Source organism: Aotus nancymaae, unplaced genomic scaffold (genome assembly GCF_030222135.1).
Source record: "Aotus nancymaae isolate 86718 unplaced genomic scaffold, 86718_ANA_hifiasm-v0.15.2.pri h1tg000012l, whole genome shotgun sequence".
NCBI classification, from domain to species: Eukaryota; Metazoa; Chordata; class Mammalia; order Primates; family Aotidae; genus Aotus; species Aotus nancymaae.
The window spans coordinates 28,127,732-28,147,154 of NW_026988423.1; the positions used below are offsets into that span (position 1 = coordinate 28,127,732).

Here is a 19,423-nt window from a genome sequence, read left to right on the forward strand (position 1 = left end):
GCTCCTAAACCAGCTGCAGCAGTCATTTTCTGCAGCAGAACAGGGCAGACTTGGGGAGGGAGGGTTTCATTCAGGGGACCAAGGAGGCATGGCCAGCCATATCCCCTGCCTCACTGAGGTTCTTAGACAAGGGTCTATCAACCCTAAAGGAGGAGACCAGTCAGGGAGGGAGTGGCCATTCCAAAGCCAGATAGAATTCTGGTGCTGGAGCAGCCTGGGGGTCTGAACTTAGTTTTCTTCCCTTAACCAAGACATTTTGGGGCAAATGCAGCCAGAGGACTTTCCCCCATTGATAGAGGAGTCAACCCATGTGATGGGATTTGACCTGTGTCCCAAGAACCCCTTCGACAGCTACAAAAGCATGCCCTTTCTACAAGACCTCCTGGCGTGTGGGGCTGTGGCGAAGGTGTGGAGTGGGGCCACTGTCTAGGTCATCCTGGGGGTGCCCTGTGCAGCTTCTGCAAGCCTAGAAACTGTTGTGGGGTAAGCGGGCCTGGCGGAGGTCACAGCCGCTCAGTCACACAAACTGGGTGGTGGGATGCGAACATTTTCCCCTGCAGAGCAGCTGTCTGAGGCTCTCAGCCAGCTCCCGCTGTGTGTTCTGCCCTCTGGGACTTCACAGAGGAGGGACTGACCTCTTTACCTCTCTGAACCTGCCCTCCTCACACCTAACTCTGCTGAATCCCGGGAAAGCCATCTTTGCCCTCTCCCTGGACGCACCAGGTTCTGCTCCAGTAGGCGATGTGGGCATGGAGCAGCTGTGTCTGTGAAGGACAGAGTTGAAGAGGGCACTCTGGCCACGGGATGGGCTGGAGGGGAGAAGTGTGTGTTTGATGTAGAGAGAGGGTTGCAGATCAGTTGTGAGGACTATGTGTGTGTTTTCCTAAACTTGACGCTGGGTGGTTCCTCAGAGTCAGGCACGTGCTCATGAGCCCTGTGACTGCCAACCTCCTGCTGCCCAGTGGCCGGCCTGTCCTGGGTGCACCACAAACAAGGCAGAATTTGATGGGCTGTACAGGGTTGTGGAGAGGAGTTATAGGCTGAGGTATCTTGAGGTGGGAGAGAAGCCAGACTCTATTATCTCTGAGCCACCCCTTTATCCCTTAGGAGGTTTGTTGGCGTATGGCCTCAGAGTAGGGGAGGCGGATGAGTGCGGAGCTTCCTGGGAGCTGCCTGCAGCCCAGCTATCATGGGGACCCCAGCATCCTTCGTTTAACTCTTCCTTGCGCCTTTTTTGAGCAGCATCACACAAATTCAGGCCCCAAAGGGGAACAGGCCCCACGTGACTGCAGCCCTGTTTGACAGTTCGGACGTCCTGGTTTGGACAGGCCAGCTCCCATCCTCGTGGTTCATCTCCTTCCTCTTCTTATCTGTCATTTCTCTTTTTATTACTCTTTAGCTCAGGCTTTGGCTTCGTCTCAGTCTGTGCTTCCTTGGATTCTTTTCAGCTCTTTGCTCTCTGACGCCACCCCTTTCCTTTCCTCTCCTTTTCTCTTCCACTCTTTCCTTCTTTCTGATTTCCATTCTCTCAGCTAGGTTTCCCTCTCTGTCTGATTCTAACAGGCTTTACTTTCTCCCCTTCTTTCTGCCGTCCTATCCCCTGATTCCTTCTCCCTTAGCCTCTTCCTGTAGCAATGGGCTAGAATGTAGATGCTGTCTCTTGGCTGGAGGAAGGAGTGGGGCAGAAGTCAGGGGTTCGGATGACACGTGTGAGAGTCAGCAGAGGAGACGGGCATGACGGAGCTCTGCTTTCTGATGGTTCCACGTGCACCGGGGACGTGCAGAAGTGGTTGGACCTCAGTGACTCTTTGCATTAGCCTCCAGGGTATTCTTTTTTCCTGGCTTTGTCCTGCCTCTTCCTTTATTAATCCTCACTTGTCTCCTTTCACCCTCTACCCTCTCACCTCAAGTGAATTACAGAAATATCCCTGACTCTCCACTTAGCTCAGATCATTCATTCTCAGAGGCCAAGGGCACAAAGGGCTCTTTGCTGAGGAGCATGTGTGGCCATCCTCTCCTGAACTCAGATTGTCCCCCTGGGGGTCCGCCCTTGGGTGAAAGGGCACCCTGCTCCTTCCGTGTGCAGTGCTCATGTCCATGCTCTTGTGTGCAGATGCCTTCTCAGGAGCTGCAGCTGAACAAGCTCCTCTCCCCAGCACCCCTCCACAGACGTCATCCGTGCCTTTTCAGGAGGCCCTTGCCCTGCTCCTGCTGCTTTGATCTGGTTTTCTGTGTTTCCTTAGGGAACTCTGTCTTCTTGCCTTGCCTCTGTGTTGCCCTGGGCTGGTTGGAATGTGCCCATCAGGCAGGATTTCTCTCCCCTTCTCAGCTTTGCTGACTGGGCCTCTATAACCTCTCTCTGGATCCTAGGATCAGCGCTTCAGCCATTCTTATATCTGAGGCTCATTCATTACACTAGATGTCCTTCAGATAGGTAAAGGCATTATAGCGCCCAGTCCTGCGGATGTTTGCTGGAGCCCCTGGCTGGGGTCAGAGCAGTGAGAGCCAGTGCCCTGCAGAATCGCTGATATTGGCAAGAGCATCTCAGGCCCTCTGGAACAGCCTGGGTCTGATAGGAAAGGAAGCCCAGCCACCACCCAGCCCATGCCCCAGCCTCCCCCTTCACCTCTGCCTCTCTGCTGCAGACAAAAGCATTTACTTTTGCATGGCTAGCCAGGGAGGAGCCATTGCCATGATGACAAACAGGCTTGGTCTAAACAGTGAGTCATGCGGAGGAAAGTGGTTGGACCCCAAGGACCTAGGGAGAGGCTGTGGCAGGAGTGTCAGGTCCAGAGTGGAGTTTGAAGGCTGTGCCATCTACAGGTGCCTTGAGTCCTCCCAGGCCTGATTATATCTACTACTCCTTACCCCCGAAGCCCTAGTCTGCCACCTCAGTCATATTCATCAGCGCCCTCAGATCAAGAGAGCAGCCCCAGTAGACATAAGATGAAGGGAAAAGCAGAAATAGGGTTTTGCCTTTAGCAGGGAGCCAAGGGCAGAGTTGAGGGGTAACCTGGCCAGGGTTGTTGGGGCAGGAGGGGTAAAATGTACTCTCCCTCAGCCCCCGATGGGGCACAAGGTCACAGGGGTTTCCTTCCTAGGCCTCCTGGCACATTCCTGCGAGCGGTCTTCTCCATGGCAGCCCAGGAAGGACCTTTTCTGAGATGAGAGCACAGGAGCCCAGACCCTGGCAGCTGCCTGAGACTTAGCACCCTGCTTGCCTGAAGTACCTCCAGTTAGGGCTGCAACTTTCTGGAGGTGAGGGAAGGATAGTGCAAAGCCTGGGGAGTGGCTGGCATAAGTGTGAGAGCAAAAGAACAAAGGTTTGTAGGAATGGAATTCAGGGTGTTGGGGGGTGGTCAGTGGACAGGGTAGGAGACCTGCCTGGTACCTGGTATTGCCCCAGAACTGACGCTGCTCCTCCACTTCTGCCTGTCTCCCCTCTGTATTTGCTCCCAACTTGAAGGGTCTTCCTGGCTCCCATCCTGAGTTTTTCAGATGAGCCCCCAGCCCAGCCCCACCCCTTATCTACCCTTCTGCATAGGCCCCATGCCTGCCTCAGTCCCCATTTCCCTCCTTTGCAGATGAGCCCCCAGCCCAGCCCCACCCCTCTCTACCCTTCTGCACAGTCCCCATGCCTGCCTCAGTCCCCGTTTCCCTCCTTTGCAGATGAGCCCCCAACCCAGCCCCACCCCTTCTCTACCCTTCTGCACAGGCCCCATGCCTGCCTCAGTCCCTGTTTCCCTCCTTTGCTCAGTTACCTCCTGGTCTCCTGTCCCCTTGTCCCACATCTGGCTTCTGCCTATCCAGATTTGGCTTCAGGGTCAGAGTTTCCTGTGTGAATCTTGACTGGTTTCTTCCTGGGTAAGATCAATGGTCCACCAAAATCTGTCTGTTTTCTCCTGGGCTCCTCCACCCCTCCTTCTCGCCGTCCCTGGGAAATGGGTACCACTTGGTCCCAGCTCCTGGTGTTTGCTATAGAGTTAATGTTTAGCCCGGGGTCATTTCCCTCTCTGCTAGTTCTTGCCCTGCCCTACCCAACCCCTGGCACGGATGTCGGGGAGACAAAGACTGCTGCGTATGAGACTCATCTCCCAGGGTGTTATCTCACAGGGCATATCCTATCTCTATGTCACCCTTTACAGCCCAGGCAGCCACTTTGCCTGTGGCAACACTCAGATGTTTTCGAGTAGTTACTGTAAGGATCCAGAGCCTCTTGGAGCTACCTGCTTGCCTGCATACTGGGGGCCGGTGTCACCCCAAGGGAGGTATTCTGACCACCTTAGAAAATGGATTTGCTGTGTTTGCATACCATGCTGCTCAGGATTGGGCTGACATACAGGGCGAAGAGAAGCTGGGGAGAGTGTTGGCAGTGACCAGGCCCTGACAAGCCGTACATACAGGATTAGGGATCTCTGTGTGTACATGTAAGATGCAGTGTAAACAAGCATCCTTTGAGAGGTAGATAAGGAATGCATTCACTTGGTAAATACTTCCTCAGCACCTGATACGGTATCCCTTATCCAAAATATTTGGGACCAGACATGTTTCGGATTTCTGATTCTTTTGGATTTTGGAATGTTTGCATATATATAATGAGATATCTTGGGACCCAAGTCTAAACACCGAATTTACTTCATATATCCATTAGACATAGAGCCTGAGGATACTTTTATATAATATTTTAAATAATTTCATGCACAAAGCAAAGTGCTGAGTTTTGACCGGGACGTGCCCCATGAGCAGCCTGCCACATGAGGTCGGGTGTGGAGTCTTCTGCTTGTGGCATCACGTTGGGGCTCAAAAGGTTTCACGTTTTTTGATTAGGGATGCTCAACCCGTATTTGAAACACATCACGGCAAGTACAGTAGAAGTTATGGACTTGTCCGAGGCCCAGATCCTTCCTGGAGAAGGTGTCCTTCTGATAGAGTGAGACGTTCTACACTGTGAATGGAGAGCCATGCCTGCGTCCTTGGGGTGTCCCTCTAGAGAGGGTTGTAGGAGTTTGCTAGGGGAGGGTTTGGGGGAGGAGTCAGACTCTTCTTCTACTTTCTCCAGCACTGTTTACCTGGGAGAATCCAGGTTCCTCTGAATTAGCATCTTTGGAATCTACTTTTTTTTTTGTAGAGTCTTTCTCTGTTGCTCAGGCTGGCATGCAATGGTGCGATCTCAGCTCACTGCAACCTCTACCTCCTAGGTTCGAGGGATTCTTCTGCCTCAGCCTCCTGAGTAGCTGGGATTACAGACAACTGCCGCCATGTACGGCTAATTTTTTAAATATATATTTGTAGTAGAGATGGGGTTTCACCATGTTGGCCAGGCTGGTTTCGCACTCCTGACCTAAAGTGATCCGTCTGCGTCGGCCTCCCAGAGTACTAGGATTGCAGGCAGGAGCCCCCGTGCCTAGTGTGGAATCTTCATTTTGAAATGTGTTCACTGGGCCATTTTTATTAACTTACCAAGACTCCTAAGACGAAGGCACCATTCCTCATCCTGTGCAGGCCAAGACCCTCCTGGCAAGGTGGCATAGCTGGGGGAGGGTGAGGGAACGGCCCCATTTGTTTCAAGGGTCTGACTTGCCCTGGGAATCCACATCTTCCAGCCCCACTGCTGTCTCATCCCTGTCCCTAGCTTCTTGGTCTGGAGGCTTTCTTGCCCCATTGGCCTGGCTTTCATTTCCCTGGATTTTGCCACCTTGGGAACCCAAATTTGTGCTTTTAGAATTGCTACTTTGCCCTTAAGATCTGACAATTCTGGGGGGCTTGATTCCCCTCTTGCTAATGTTGAAGGTTGTACAAGGTCCACAGGAAGGAAGAAGGTGCCTCAGACAGACCCCAAAGCTGTTGATCTCAGCTTTTCTGCCAGCAGCATATCTGAAACTGGCTCAGCAAAATCCCTAGGCGGCTGCTGCTGCTATGGGGAAGCTGGTGGATGGACGGGTTGGTGAGGGGTGAGAGTGTCTCCAAGAAGTCCCTGGCTACTTGAGTCTGAAATTTTGGATTTCATCCTAACAGCAGGGCCCTGGCACCTCCCTTCCCCACCCCATGCCTCCCTGTGGAGCCCTGGCCAGCAACTTTCCATTGCAGGAAACATCTGCTGTGGAGGCCAGGCTCAGCTGGGGGTTACTGGAGGACGTTGGCCAGGACCTCATTACCCAGATCCTGTAACTTGAAGCATGTGTAGGGCCCTGCCCTACCCGCCTACCCGCCCTGCCTCCCTCCTTCCCTTCCCCTCTGCCACGGGTGACTTTAACAAAGAAGCCGTTTGCTGGTCAGGCGAGCAGAGCAGGGGCTGAGGAAAGGGGTGTGTGTAGGGGTGGGGGTGAGAGCAGGCCCTGTTGCTGCAGCCAGTGGTGGCCGCTCTGCCTGGGTGAGGGCTGTGAGTCATAGCCCAGTGCCCGCCCAGGCTAGAGGTTGATTAAATGTGCCACTCTATGGGACAGATCAGGACTGGGGAGCTGGGCATTCGGTTCTTTTGCTGGAGTTTCAGACCGACTATGAGTCACTCTGCTGCATATGAGTGACTGGCAGGGCTAGACCCTGGACCCGGCTGTGGACCATCCCTGTCCTGCAGAGTTTGCTTGTCCACCCAGGGGTCTGCCTTCCAGACCGCCAGCCAGCCCTGGGCACCTGCTGTGCTGTCTGCATCCTCTGGACTCTTGGGGTGACTGTCTGCACTGACCAGGGGGAGGTGTGTGACCACACCCCCTCTGGGCTACTCTCAGCCCACGGACCAGGCAAGAAGGACAAAGCAGAGCCCGCCATGGGAGACTGGCCAGCTAGCTTGTGCTGAGAACCGCACTGACCACCGCCTCTCACTTGTGAAGCTTCACCTCGGGAACGCAGCTCTAGGAGCAGAAAGGACACCTGTCAGGGTCGCACAGGCCCTCTGCCAAGAAACCAGAGGCCACCATCCGCAGTCAGGCCAGGCGAGACGAGTTGTTTTCATTATGTGGGGACAGTTGGGTGTCAGTGCTCAGGGAGCCGGGCGTCGTTGGGAGGGGCAGCTGTGCGGGGCAGTGGAACCACTGATGGAGGAGCCGGAGTTCTGGAGCCGCCTGCTGGAGCAGCAGAGCCAGGCAGAGAAGTGGTACCTGCAGCAGCAGCTTCACCACACACTTGATACCGCCAAACACTGTTGCTGGCACGGATCTGAGGAAATCCCAGCCGTGAGTGTGTGACCCAGTTTCTCTGAGTCTCTGTGGCAGTTCTGCACCCTCGTCATGCCAACTTGACTCTGCTACCCAAAGGCCCCAGATTTGACAATCTTGGAACCAAAATTATTTGACCATTTTAAATTGAAATAAGTGATCCAGGCCCCGCCTTTGGGGGTACAGGAGGGAGAGGGCTGGGGTCTCCGGTTTCGAGAGGCTGCATGGTGGCAGGGCCAGCATGCCCACCTAATGTGCTTGCCATCCACACAGCAGTAAGCCTGGATAAAGGAGTCTTCAGACTGGCCACCTTAGCAGGCCAGGGCTGGATTCACCCTTTTCTGTCCCTGTTGCTGCTACAGCTTTGTTTTAAGGAGAGGAGCAGCCCCCTCGATTTGCCTGCAGGTTGGAGATTGTGGCCAAATGCCCTGTACCTCCACCTCCATGGATACCTGAGCTGTCACTGGTTATGCAAGAAGCAAGGGGGACAAGGCACTAGGACAGAAAATTAGAAATAGGAAGACTTGGGGCTTCAGGGGCTTGGAGGTCCGACGTCCAACACCTTGAAGGCGGGTTTCACTTAAAGTGTGTTTGGGGTCTCCTGGTCAGCTGCTCCTCGGGCTGACACTGGAACTTTGTAAATACAAAGACCCAGTAGAGGGCCTGGAAGGCTAGTGGGGGCCCCAAAGCAGGTGAATATCTCGTCCCCAAGGGAGTGTGCTCTTGTGGGGAAGGCTGGAGGACCCTCCAGAGGCAGCACAGAGCAGGGGTTCAGACAGCACCGACTCAGCCTGCTTCGCTCATATTCCACTCCCAAGTGGCTTAACTTCTCTGTTTCTCCATTTCCTCAAGTGCAAAATGGGATAATAAAAATAATCCGGGATCACATGCAATGACACATGCACATGGCTTTTGGCTGTGCTTGGTACGTGGTAATAACTCATTCCACGTTAGCCACAGAGCAGCTCTAAAGGTCAGTTAGGCATAATGAGGAGCTCACTGGCGATTGGGTCGTCAAGCTGGGGTCTTCAGTGTGTGGACTCTGTTCTAAGAGGCAAGGGGGACATCTAGATTGTAAATCTCAGTACCAGTTTGAAACTAATATATGGGTCAGGGGAATGTTGTTTTCTAAGGTTTTTTTTTTTCCTTGTAGCCACAGGCTACACCCTAGGCTGAGGGTCAGCAGTGCTGTTTCTGTGTAGGTAGTCAGGGCATTGCCAGGTGGAGTGCAGGTGTCTCCCTGTGGCTGTGCATGACTTGTCCTGGGTTGTGTACTTGCTTTCATCTGTCATCTGTAGTGCACCTCATCTATAGGCACGTTTTCTTTTTAGTTTTTTTTTTTTTTCACATTAAGATTGTAAGCCCTTGGACCAGGTGCCAGTGGCTCATGCCTGTAACCCAGCTCTCTGGGAGGCCAAGGCAAGTGGATCAGTTGATGTCAGGAGTTTGAGACCAGTTTGGTCAATATGGTGAAACCCCATCTATACTAAAAATGCAAAAATTAGCCAGGTGTGATGGCACATACCTGTAGTCCCAGCTACTCTGGAGGCTGAGGCTGAAGAATGGCTTGAACCCAGGAGGCAGAGGTTGCAGTGAGCCGAGATTGCTCCACTGCACTCCAGCCTGGGTGACAGAGCGAGACTCTGTCTTAACAAACAAACAAGCGAAAAAGATGGTAAGCCCTCAAAGGGCAGGATTTCTGTGTATTCAGCTGGCTCATGGGATTTCCAAGGAGGATTTGCTAAGGCAGTTTCTGGGTATGAGCCTGCTCCGAGGCAGCCATGTACCTCGGTGGGAAGTGAGCACAGGACCAGGGATCATAAGATCTGACACTGACCAGCTGAGGACCTTGGGAAGGTGCTTCTCTCTGGCCTTGGTCTCTTCCTCGATGCTGTAAGGATTGGATGAGATAATGTAAAGATGGAGAGGGGAGTTGGATGCCTCTCATGTGCCAAGTGTGTTTTTTAATTCTCTACCTGTGTGCTTATTGTGGTACTGGTTTTATGTTTTTTGATTTTATTAGCACTATGTTTTATGATTTCTTAGAAAATCATGCCTTTCCCACACAGCCAAGCGCTCACTCTGTTAGTCATGACGACACTTTCTTCTGAGAGATGCTCTGGGCACCATAATGGGGGGCCGGGCAGCCTTCTTGGGTCCCTGCTTCACTGTCAAGGTGGTGCTGGCAGAAGGCAGAACAGCAGTAGCTGTCATGGTGGATCCCAGGAAGCCCCCTGGAGGTGTCCCTCCTTCCTTTCTCTTATTGGGATGTAACGAGAGCCCATTCTGGGTGTATCTGACGTTTTCTAATTGGTGGACCCTGGCTGCAAAGTGTTTTGCAGCACCAGATTCTCCCCACTGTGTTTCTCCACACCAAGCCCCATTCCTTAGCCTGGCCTCCTAGGGTCTGTGGGAGAGCAGAGCCTCAACTTTGCTTTTTTTTTTTTTTTTTTAACACACAAGCGGGCCGGGCGCGGTGGCTCAAGCCTGTAATCCCAGCAGTTTGGGAGGCCGAGGTGGGTGGATCACGAGGTCAAGAGATCGAGACCATCCCGGTCAACATGGTGAAACCCCGTCTCTACTAAAAATACAAAAAATTAGCTGGGCATAGTGGCACGTGCCTGTAATCCCAGCTACTCAGGAGGCTGAGGCAGGAGAATTGCCTGAACCCAGGAGGCAGAGGTTGCTTGAGCCGAGATTATGCCATTGCACTCCAGCCTGGGTAACAAGAGCAAAACTCCGTCTCAAAAAAAAAAACACACAAGCAAGTACTCCTCCTTCTGCACCTTCCTCCCTAACCCCCAGAACCCAGGTGCATCCTGCTAACCTTGGCCATTGTCACGCAGGTGTTAAGCCCCACCTACAAGCAGAGAAATGAAGACTTCAGAAAGCTCTTTAAGCAGCTTCCAGACACGGAGCGCCTCATTGTTGGTGAGCTGGGTGACCTGGAGGGGACAGGGAGGAAGTCTGGGGAGCCCTCGGCATAGCACTCAGGGTGCTGCTGTCTAGAGGCCACGAGCCAACCCAGTAAGCAAGGGAACAGGGAGAGAGGCTGTCCAGAGCCCTGGCTCCAGCTATCAGGGCTTGAGGCTGAGTACCAGGCTTGTGGCAGCCTCGAGAGCCCAACCTGGAGCGAGTCACTGGCACTTTTTTCTCTGCAGATGGCCCAGTGGCAGAAGGGGTTAGCATAGTTGTGGATGGGGGAGGGACATTAGTTGAATTTGTTGGTCTTTTCCACCTCTAGCTTCCTTGGCCCACTTTGCCATCACATTTATTTATCTGCCTCTAGGCAGTTGCATGTTACGCCACCTTTATGCTCCTTATCATGAGATGCCAGGGAGTTCCTTGGCTGCTAGTTCAAGTGTCTGGTGCCCTTTGTCTGTGATGGGTGACTGGGATCCCCCAGTGCTGGCGGGAAGGATGACATGCCTACTCGGCAGTGGTTTGCTGAAAGTGCTTCTTGCCTCTGAGCTCCCTCCCCTATCTCCGCTCCTACCACAGATTACTCATGTGCACTCCAAAGAGACATTCTCCTTCAGGGCCGACTCTACCTCTCTGAAAATTGGATCTGCTTCTACAGCAACATCTTCCGCTGGGAAACTCTGGTAAAGACCTGGGCATGCTCCCTTGGGCTATCCCCTTGCTTTCTTCCTTTTGCTGACTTTATGCTTTTCTCAAGCCTTTGCGTAATTAACAAAAACATGCCTAAGTCTTGAAGGATACCCAGCTCTAAGTCCCAATAATAAGGTCTCCTCTGCCATGTCTTCCCCTTCCTCCCTCCCCCTTGGGTATAGAAGAGATGACTGAGAGCATTTGCTTTTGTCAAATGCAGGCACATATTTGGCATGAGTGACTTCAGGAGGAAGCATGGTAAAGTTAGGAAGGGCTTTGGCCTTGGGTCTCTGAAGAACTGGCTTGCACAGTTTCTGGGTTCTGTCACTAATTAGAAGCGTGATTTTAGGCTAGTCTTTTCTTTGCCTCTGTTTCCTCATCCCATATACTAAGGTAGAGAAAGATTAACTAGATGATTTTTATGGTCCCATCCTGCACCAATGTTCTGTGTTTCTGTATGTGGCAAATAATGGCAGGACCTCTGCACATTTAGCAGACTGTGTAGAAATGAGAAAGCTCCTTGACCAAGAACCAAGATACTCATGGCTGTGGACAAGGCTCAGTCCCCACTCTGCTGTGTGCCCTCTGTGAAATAAAGGGGTAGACCAGATGATCACCAATGTGGTGTCTTCCAGGGTTAGTAATATGTGATCCGATTGCCTCTGTCTGCACTGGTGCCCCCTGAACACTGTTTACCTGACTTTGTAATGCCCCTCTCGCTTGTTACCCGTTCTCTGTCCTCTTGGATGCCAGCTGACAGTCCGTTTGAAAGACATCTGTTCCATGACTAAAGAAAAAACGGCTCGCCTCATTCCCAATGCCATCCAAGTTTGCACTGATTCAGAAAAGGTAAGTGGAGTCTAACTCTGGCCTTTCGAATTCTCCCTTACTCCCCTGTGCCTCACTCCCCCTACTCTTATATTTCTGCCCTTTCTTGAATTACATGAATAAGGAGACCAATAGGATTGGAATGAGAGGCACTGAGAGTGATGCAGACTCTAGGAACCACCTCCTGGGTGGACAGGCCGGGGTAGGGCGAGCAGGGGGAGGCTGGAGTGGCCGAACATTGGACTTGGAGCCAGAACACCTGAATTTGAGTCCCTCAACTATAAGCATCTTGGGTAACATCTCTGAGCCTAAGTTTTTTCGCCTGCAAAATGGAGCCCGCAATATTTAACACAGTCTTGAAATAACATCATGTATTTGAAAACACTAAATTGTAAAGCAGTATACTAATGTAAGCAGTCATCATTATGTATCAGCAAAGCTGATTATCTCCCAGAGGATGGGGAGTCTGACAGAAAATGGATTGTTCTTATCAGTATGGGGAGAATATGTCAGATAAGGACAGAGCAAACAGTGACCTTTGACTTTTCACCAGAGCCTGAAGATTGAGAGGATCAAGGCTAGGGGTAGACTAGGTTTCTGCTGAAGACCAGGTTTACAGTTCCCTTGGACTCAAGCAGTTCAGTGGCAGGAACCAGGAGACTTTGGGGTCAGATAGTGTTTGGTTTGACCTATTTTGTTGTTGTTGTTGTTTGAGATGGAGTCTTGCTCTGTAGCCCAGGCTGGAGTGCGGTAGTACTATGTCAGCACACTGCAACCTCCACCTCTCAGGTTCAAGCAATTCTTGTGCCTCAGCCTCCCAAGTAGCTGGGACTATAGGTGCCCGCCATCACGTCTGGCTGATTTTTGTATTTTTACGATGTTGGCCAGGCTGCTCTTGATCTCCTGACCTCAAGTGATCCACCAGCCTTGGCCTCCCAAAGTGCTGGGATTACAGGTGTGAGGCACTGCGCCTGCCCTGGTTTGACCTAAATTTTGGACACTAACCAGCTTCGTGATTATACAAGTGCCTAATCTCATCAGCCTGTTACACTTTATTAGTTGTTCGCTTTGTTTATGGTCTACGGCTTTTTGTGTGGTTTAAATGAAATAGCATTTGTAGACCGCCCTGTAGTTGGTCAGTAAAATCGTTACTACTTTCTTTGTGTCTGTTTAATGGGTAGACTGCACAAGAGCAGGATCTCTTTCTGTGCTGTTTCTTATCCCTTACACATGTAGATTAGTGCCTTACACAAACTAATATTCAAATAGTTGTTGAATGAATGAAATAGGTTGGCAGGTTTGTAGGTAGGTTGCGGGTTTGTCTTACCTTTCCATTTAGGCTAATTCATAGCTCACCCCTTACCCAGTTCCAGTAGGTAGGTGAGGGGCATTTTTTTTATCAAGATGAGAATTTCAAAACAAGGAGAAAAGCACTAAGGAAAGTGTGGGTAAGAATGGAAGGACTTTGTCACACTGGGAGCTTAACAGTACCAGGTACCCAGGCCTCTGGTGTACTGACCCCATCACTAAAGCAGAGGTGCGTGATCACGGGTAACTGAGTCATTAGTATTTGAGGACGAGGTCAGTATTTTTTCTTAAAGGAAGGAGGACTGTGCCTCTCTTAATTATATTGTAACTCAACAGACATTTGTTGCCATTTTCTCATTTCTCCAATCTAGCACTTCTTCACTTCGTTTGGGGCCCGGGATAGGACGTATATGATGATGTTCCGGCTCTGGCAGAATGCCCTCCTTGAAAAGGTGAGTACCGCCGAGTTTGCTTTTAGTGTGGGACGGGCTGTTTCCACAGAAGCCCGTTTCTCCTCAGGGTTCCCCGACTGATGGTATTCTCCCACTGACAGTATTGACCTGACTCCTGAAAGTAGCATATAAATTCTCTCACTAAGGGCCTCGACACCTCCAGGAGTAAGGCACTCATTGCCTTCAGGCACTTCAGTTTCACTGCTTTGAAATGTCCTGGGGTTTTTTTCTAATCAGGTGTGGTAATGCATGCAGTCATAAAGAAAGAAGTTCTTAAATTCACAGACCCCAGAAATAGGAGGCACGGCAGGATGGGAGGGCCACCAGGGAACCCCAGGGTCAGTCAGGAGACAGAATGGGAAAGGGGAAGAATGGGCAGAGCCTTTATTGTAGTTTTTGCAGGAAGGATTTGGGGAGGCAGGGCAAGCAGGCCAGGCAGGTCTGGGTTTGGCTAGTTTAAATAATTTCAGCAGGCTGCAGGGTGTAGGGACTGTCTCAGGTTGCCTGATACCTCGGAAGCTATAATAGATAATGGGGAGGGTGTGAATCTGAGCCTTGGATGGGCTGGCTGCATATGAAAGGCCCACTCCTGGATGAGTTATTTCCTCTCTCTAGGAATTAGCTAACCCCGCTGGGTCCCTTCCCAGTCAGCAAGGCCCCAGATACCACAACATAAAACACAAAAAATGTAGTTAACACAGCCATCACAAACTGACTTCTTGAGTGTTTAAATGAAGCTTTGAAGAGACACAGATGAAGGCACCTATTCATGCAGTGAGCCGTGATTGCGCCACTGCATTCTAGCCTGGGTGACAGAGCAAGACCCTGTTTCAATTAAAAAAAAAAGTTCCCACTCAGATGCAGTTGGATGGTAAGAAACTAGCTTTAAGCCAGAGAAAGAGATGTAAGGAAAAAAAAAAGAAATATATATATATATACACACACACACACACACATGCACACACACACATACACACATATAATGTTTCTTCCAGGATCAGTTAATTTTATATGTGTGTGTATTTTTTTTTTTTTTTTGAGATGGAGTCTTGCTCTGTTGCCCAGGCTGGAGTGCAGTGGCACGATCTTGGCTCATTGCAACCTCCACCTCCCAAGTTCAAGTGATTCTCCTGCCTCAGCCTTTCAAGTAGCTGGGATTACAAGTGCCTGCCACTGCACCCAGCTAGTTTTTGTATTTTTAGTAGAGACAGGGTTTCATCATCTTGGCCAGGCTGGTCTCGAACTCCTGACCTCTTGATCCACCCATCCAGCATCCCAAAGAGCTGGGATTACAGGCGTGAGCCACGGCGCCTGGCCATGTATGTGTATTTGTGTGTGTGTGTGTGTGTGTGTGTGTGTGTATGTGTGTGTGTGATTGACGTGTGTATTTAAATATATGCGTATATTGGCCTTGACTGTAGCCCAAGCAAATGGCTGCATAAGAAACTGAGTGGATTTATTATTTAGAGTTTCTTCTATTCTGAGTGTCTATAGCCCTAGTATCAATCCTGATAACTTATTTGAGCTGTGGTCCTCTGCCTTCATTCACCATCAGTAATAGTAAAATGATCAAGTGTTTTAGTCTCCACTGGCAGGTTTGAATTTTCAGTTCACAGCTGTTGTCACTTTTAAATAAGACACGGGGTCATTCGTATGCTTCACAAATGCCCTCACAAATAATTGTAAGAATTGGGGCTGCTGAAGAGGGTCTGCTAACTGTGCTTGTCCTGACCATGGTTGGCCAAGCTGAGCCAGGTGGTGTTGGTTGGGGAAGGCTGCAGAGAGCAGGTGAAGGATAGAGCAGGGCAGGATATAGTTTGACAGAGAAGCAGATGTGTCCCAGGCAGGATGAATGTTGTCCCAGGTAGGGTGAATGTTGTCCCAGGCAGGGTGAATGTTGTCCCAGGCAGGGTGAATGTGGCACATAAAGGCCTGAGATAGGAGGTGGAGGTCCGAGAGAGAAGGAGGAGATACCTCCCTCGGGCACTGTGAGGGCCAGCATAGAGATACTGCCCCCAATCCCGCTGGCCTAGAGGCAGGGTCCCAATTTTGCCATTCCAGCCACTTCTCCTTAGTCAGAAAGCTGGAATCCTAGCTCAGTGTACTCTGCCAGCTGCCTGCTTCTTAAACCGTACCTGAAACCATGGGCTTGGGAGCTCTCAAATCCTTTAGGAAGTCTATTGGTGCAAACATTTTTGAAATGGGATTTTTTTTTAAGGTAGTGATTGCTTCTGTTTTTCTTCATGTCCTTGCCCTCTTTTCCACACCTTTATCCCTGCCACCTTCTCACCTTCCTCCAAGTCTGAGACTCATTCATGGTCTCTGCCTCTGATCTTAGTTATTTGACATCGCTTTGCCTCTCTCTGGAGACTTTGAATCCAATGAGAACAAAGTTTTCTTAGGGCAGTGTTTTTTGGGAGGACACATAGGCACCCAGTGAAATAGGAAAAGACTGGAACTAATGCATAGAACTTCAGGCAAACATTCCACCTCAGAACAAAGAAGGAAATATTTGGGTAGTCACAAGGTTGGTGAGATGACCTGTAAGGATCCTAAAACTGTGGGAACGTAAGACTCTCTACCAATAAAAACTGTCCAGCTATGGAATGGGCCATCTTTGAAGTCACACTTTATTCTTGGAAGTGATCCAGTAGGGTCTGTAAGGCCACAGTTAATACAGGAGGAGATTTCTGTGCAGTGTGGTGGGGTACTGGGTCAGGGGACCCCTGGGCATTCCTTCAGGGTACTAATCAGAAGCTCTGGGATCGCCATGGCCCCAGAGTTACATGGGTTTATGCTACTCAGTGCTGGACCTTATCCATAAGAGCAAAAGGTGAGACAGTTACCATCCTCTGGGGGCCAGTTGGTCACGTTCTACAAACCTCTGTTGAGGCATGGAAAGGCCAGTTCCTGGCTTTGTTAAAGTCCACATTTTTAGGCAGAGGACTGGCATCCTGCTGAGACCTCCAAGGCAGATGGGGGTGGTTGTGTGCCTCTTGTTTCAGCTAAGGAGAGAGGAGTTTCTCTTCTTCTCCGGGGGAGCCAGCCCATCTCACTGCCTCTGTGAAGAGCTGGGGTACCTGAGGGAGGAATACTCAGTTGTTTCTTTTCTCCCCTGAAGCCTCTGTGTCCCAAGGAGCTCTGGCACTTTGTTCACCAGTGCTATGGGAACGAGTTGGGCCTGACCAGTGATGACGAGGACTACGTGCCCCCTGATGATGACTTCAACACAATGGGGTGAGTGAGGCCCAGGGTGGCTGCCTGGAGGCAGTCAAGCAGGTGCCTGCAGGAAGAACCTCCCAGGCAGAGGGAACAGCACGCATGCCTGTGCAGCCGTGGAATGAACGAGGGAAAGTGGTCAGAGGTGAGGTCAGGGAACTCGAGGGGGCATAGCTAAGGGCCTGGCCAACTTTATGGTTGGCTTTTACTGAGAGTGGGATGGGAAAGTTTTGCATAGATAATTGCTAAGGTCTGATTTAACACTTCAGTAGGATCACTCTGGCCCCTGCACTGAAAATACATTGAAAGGGGAACCAGGGCAGAGGCAGGGAGACCCGTTAAGAGGCTGTTGAGTAATTTAGATAATTAGATATGAGGGATGGTGTTGGTTTGGAGGAGAAATGGCAATAAGTGTTTAGTTCCTGAACAGCTATTGAAGGACATGTTGATGGAACAGAAAGGAATCAAAGGTGACTTTCAGATATTTTTGGTTTTACTGTCTAGAAAGATGACATTGTTCTAAATGGAGAGGGACAGGACTGTAGGCAGAGCAGGTTTCAGGGGGAAGATCTGGAGGGTGGTTTTAGGCAATTGAGATTGAGATGCCTGTTAGCCAATGGAGATGTCAAGTGGGCATTTCGGATTGGAGTGTGGAGTTCACAGGGAATCCAGGTCTGGTGCCAGAAATGCAGGAATTACTAGTGGATAGTTATGAGATTCGCTGAAATTTCAAGTGACTGGGTGAACATAAAAAGTTCAAGGACTGCTTGGGAGCACTCAGTGAGGGGAAGAAGGAGCTGAAGAGATGTTGAAAGCAAGTGCAGTGAGGTAGGAGGGCCCTAGGAAGGTTTCGTATCCTGGCAGCCAGGGGAAGGAAGTTAAGCAGAAGGGATTGTCACTGTGTCACACTCTGTTGATAGGTTAAGGAAGAATGGGAAGATGTGCCAGTTGACCAGCACAAAGCATGCTTGAGGGTGGAAGGGAAGCTGCAGGCTTGGTGGTGGTGCAAGAGGCATAGGGGGAAAAAGCAAGAAAAGAGCACTGAATGTGTATAGCGCTTAGGTCTGGGCTCAGTCCAAATAGTGTCGCTTAACCTCTGTGAACACCTATTTGGTTATCTCTAAAATGCACATGATGATTTCCAGAGAGTTGTCAAGCATCTGGATTTGTTAAGTACAGGTCAGATGATGATGATGGTGATAGGGTGATGATTGCTCCCTTAGAGGAGACTACAGTGGCATCCCTGAAGTATTCCTAGAAGGGCACCCACCTTCATCTCAAGGAATTTTTCTTTTTAGGTGTATATAATGCACAGAAGTTTTCAGTTATCATCCAGAGGTTGGGCAATGCCACTGAAGGAATGCTTGTGTCCAGAGTCCTGTCTTAGTCACTGTTTGGGAAATGAAATGCATGCTCAGAACTCAGATATTTGATTCAGAGGCTCAAAATGGGATGGCCACCCGTGGGAAAAAAATAGCTTAAGACAAATAATACTTCAATTTAACTAGGGATATATCTAAGGAGGCTGCCTAGAAAAGGTGTGTTTGCAGTCAAATTTTACATGGGGAGCAGGGAGGGGGTGGGGCGGGATGTGAAGGAGAGAGTGATGGGGTAAGAGGGGGATTTTTGGTTAGAGGAAGATTATATACAAAGCAAAGAAACAGGAAATCCCATAGATTTGGATGGATAGAAAGGTCTGAAAGTCTTAAATAGTCTGCCATCTTGAACCACTGAGGTTAACGTGGACTCACTGGTGTCTCCTCTCAGATACTGTGAAGAGATCCCTGTGGAAGAGAATGAAGTGAATGACAGCTCATCCAAGAGCAGCATAGAAACCAAGCCAGATGCCAGTCCACAGCTGCCCAAGAAATCCATCACCAACAGCACACTGACATCCACAGGGAGCAGTGAGGCCCCTGTCTCGGTATGGGCAGCCAGCCCTTGGCTTCTACCCCCAGTCCTGTGGCCAGCCAGCGTTTCCTAGCTTAGTGCACTGGGAACCCCACCTGGAGGGCAGATAGAGAGGAGATTGGTTATGCTGTGGTCAGTTTCTTCAAGGAGGCATTCCGGAGCAGATGGGCCATCCATATTCTAGTGGTGTAGCCCAGGTCCAGAGCTGGGGCTAGGTGCCTGGGGTACAAGATTGGGTTTGACTTCTGAGCGGATGAAAACCATTTCAAGTCCACTGTGTGGGCTTTGCTTTTGCTGGGCTGCTGCTGATCAGCCCCTCTGGCAGAGAACAATTCCAGGTCCTTTTTCACTGCCTTGATCTGAAGTCAAAGTCATGCATGAATATAGAACTATAGAAAAATTGTTTATCCACTCATTTGGTTGATATTTATTGAATATACATGTTACGTCTTATTTTCCCACTGTGGTAGACTTAGTGGAAGCTGTAAAAATATGTATAGGAAACTCTGTCCTCTGGGACTCTGTTATAGAGGAGATAGAACCTTGATGAGAAAAGTGTGTCAGGGTGTGTGCTTGCAAACAGAAGAACAGGTGGGGTTCTTCAGGAAAGGACTCCCTCAAAAGGGAACCTTGTATTTCAGTAGCTTTTGGGTCAGACCACCTGCCCTTAGAATGAAAACATTATTCATTGGATGCCTGGTCTTTACTTTCTGTCTCTGAGGTCATCTTTAAAATGTAAAGAGTTGTATTGATTCCCTTTCAGGGCTAACAAAAGAATAAGTTAAAAAAAAATGCTTACGAAGCCTTTGGAGCTTCTTAGGATAAACAGGTGCTACCTGGAGGCAGGCTGACCTTGTACAGGCAGGGTGATTCAGGTGTGGCTCCAGGAAAGGACCTGGCCCTGTGGGGGACCAGCCCTGTGCACTTGGGGAGCTTGTGCTG

General features: G+C 50.2%; 1 protein-coding gene across 13 annotated transcripts in view; it reads left to right on the plus strand.

Annotated features, from left to right (window-relative positions):
* GRAMD1B (GRAM domain containing 1B) overlaps window positions 1-19,423 on the plus strand; it is a 214,420-nt gene that overhangs the window by 169,340 nt on the left and 25,657 nt on the right. For all 13 annotated transcript variants that reach the window (XM_064375508.1, XM_012470248.2, XM_064375516.1 and 10 more), the window contains 6 exons: window positions 9,998-10,082; window positions 10,653-10,756; window positions 11,517-11,612; window positions 13,271-13,351; window positions 16,473-16,588; window positions 18,338-18,494. In XM_064375508.1, the coding sequence (XP_064231578.1) occupies window positions 9,998-10,082; window positions 10,653-10,756; window positions 11,517-11,612; window positions 13,271-13,351; window positions 16,473-16,588; window positions 18,338-18,494 (639 nt within the window). The remainder of the gene's footprint in view (window positions 1-9,997; window positions 10,083-10,652; window positions 10,757-11,516; window positions 11,613-13,270; window positions 13,352-16,472; window positions 16,589-18,337; window positions 18,495-19,423) is intronic.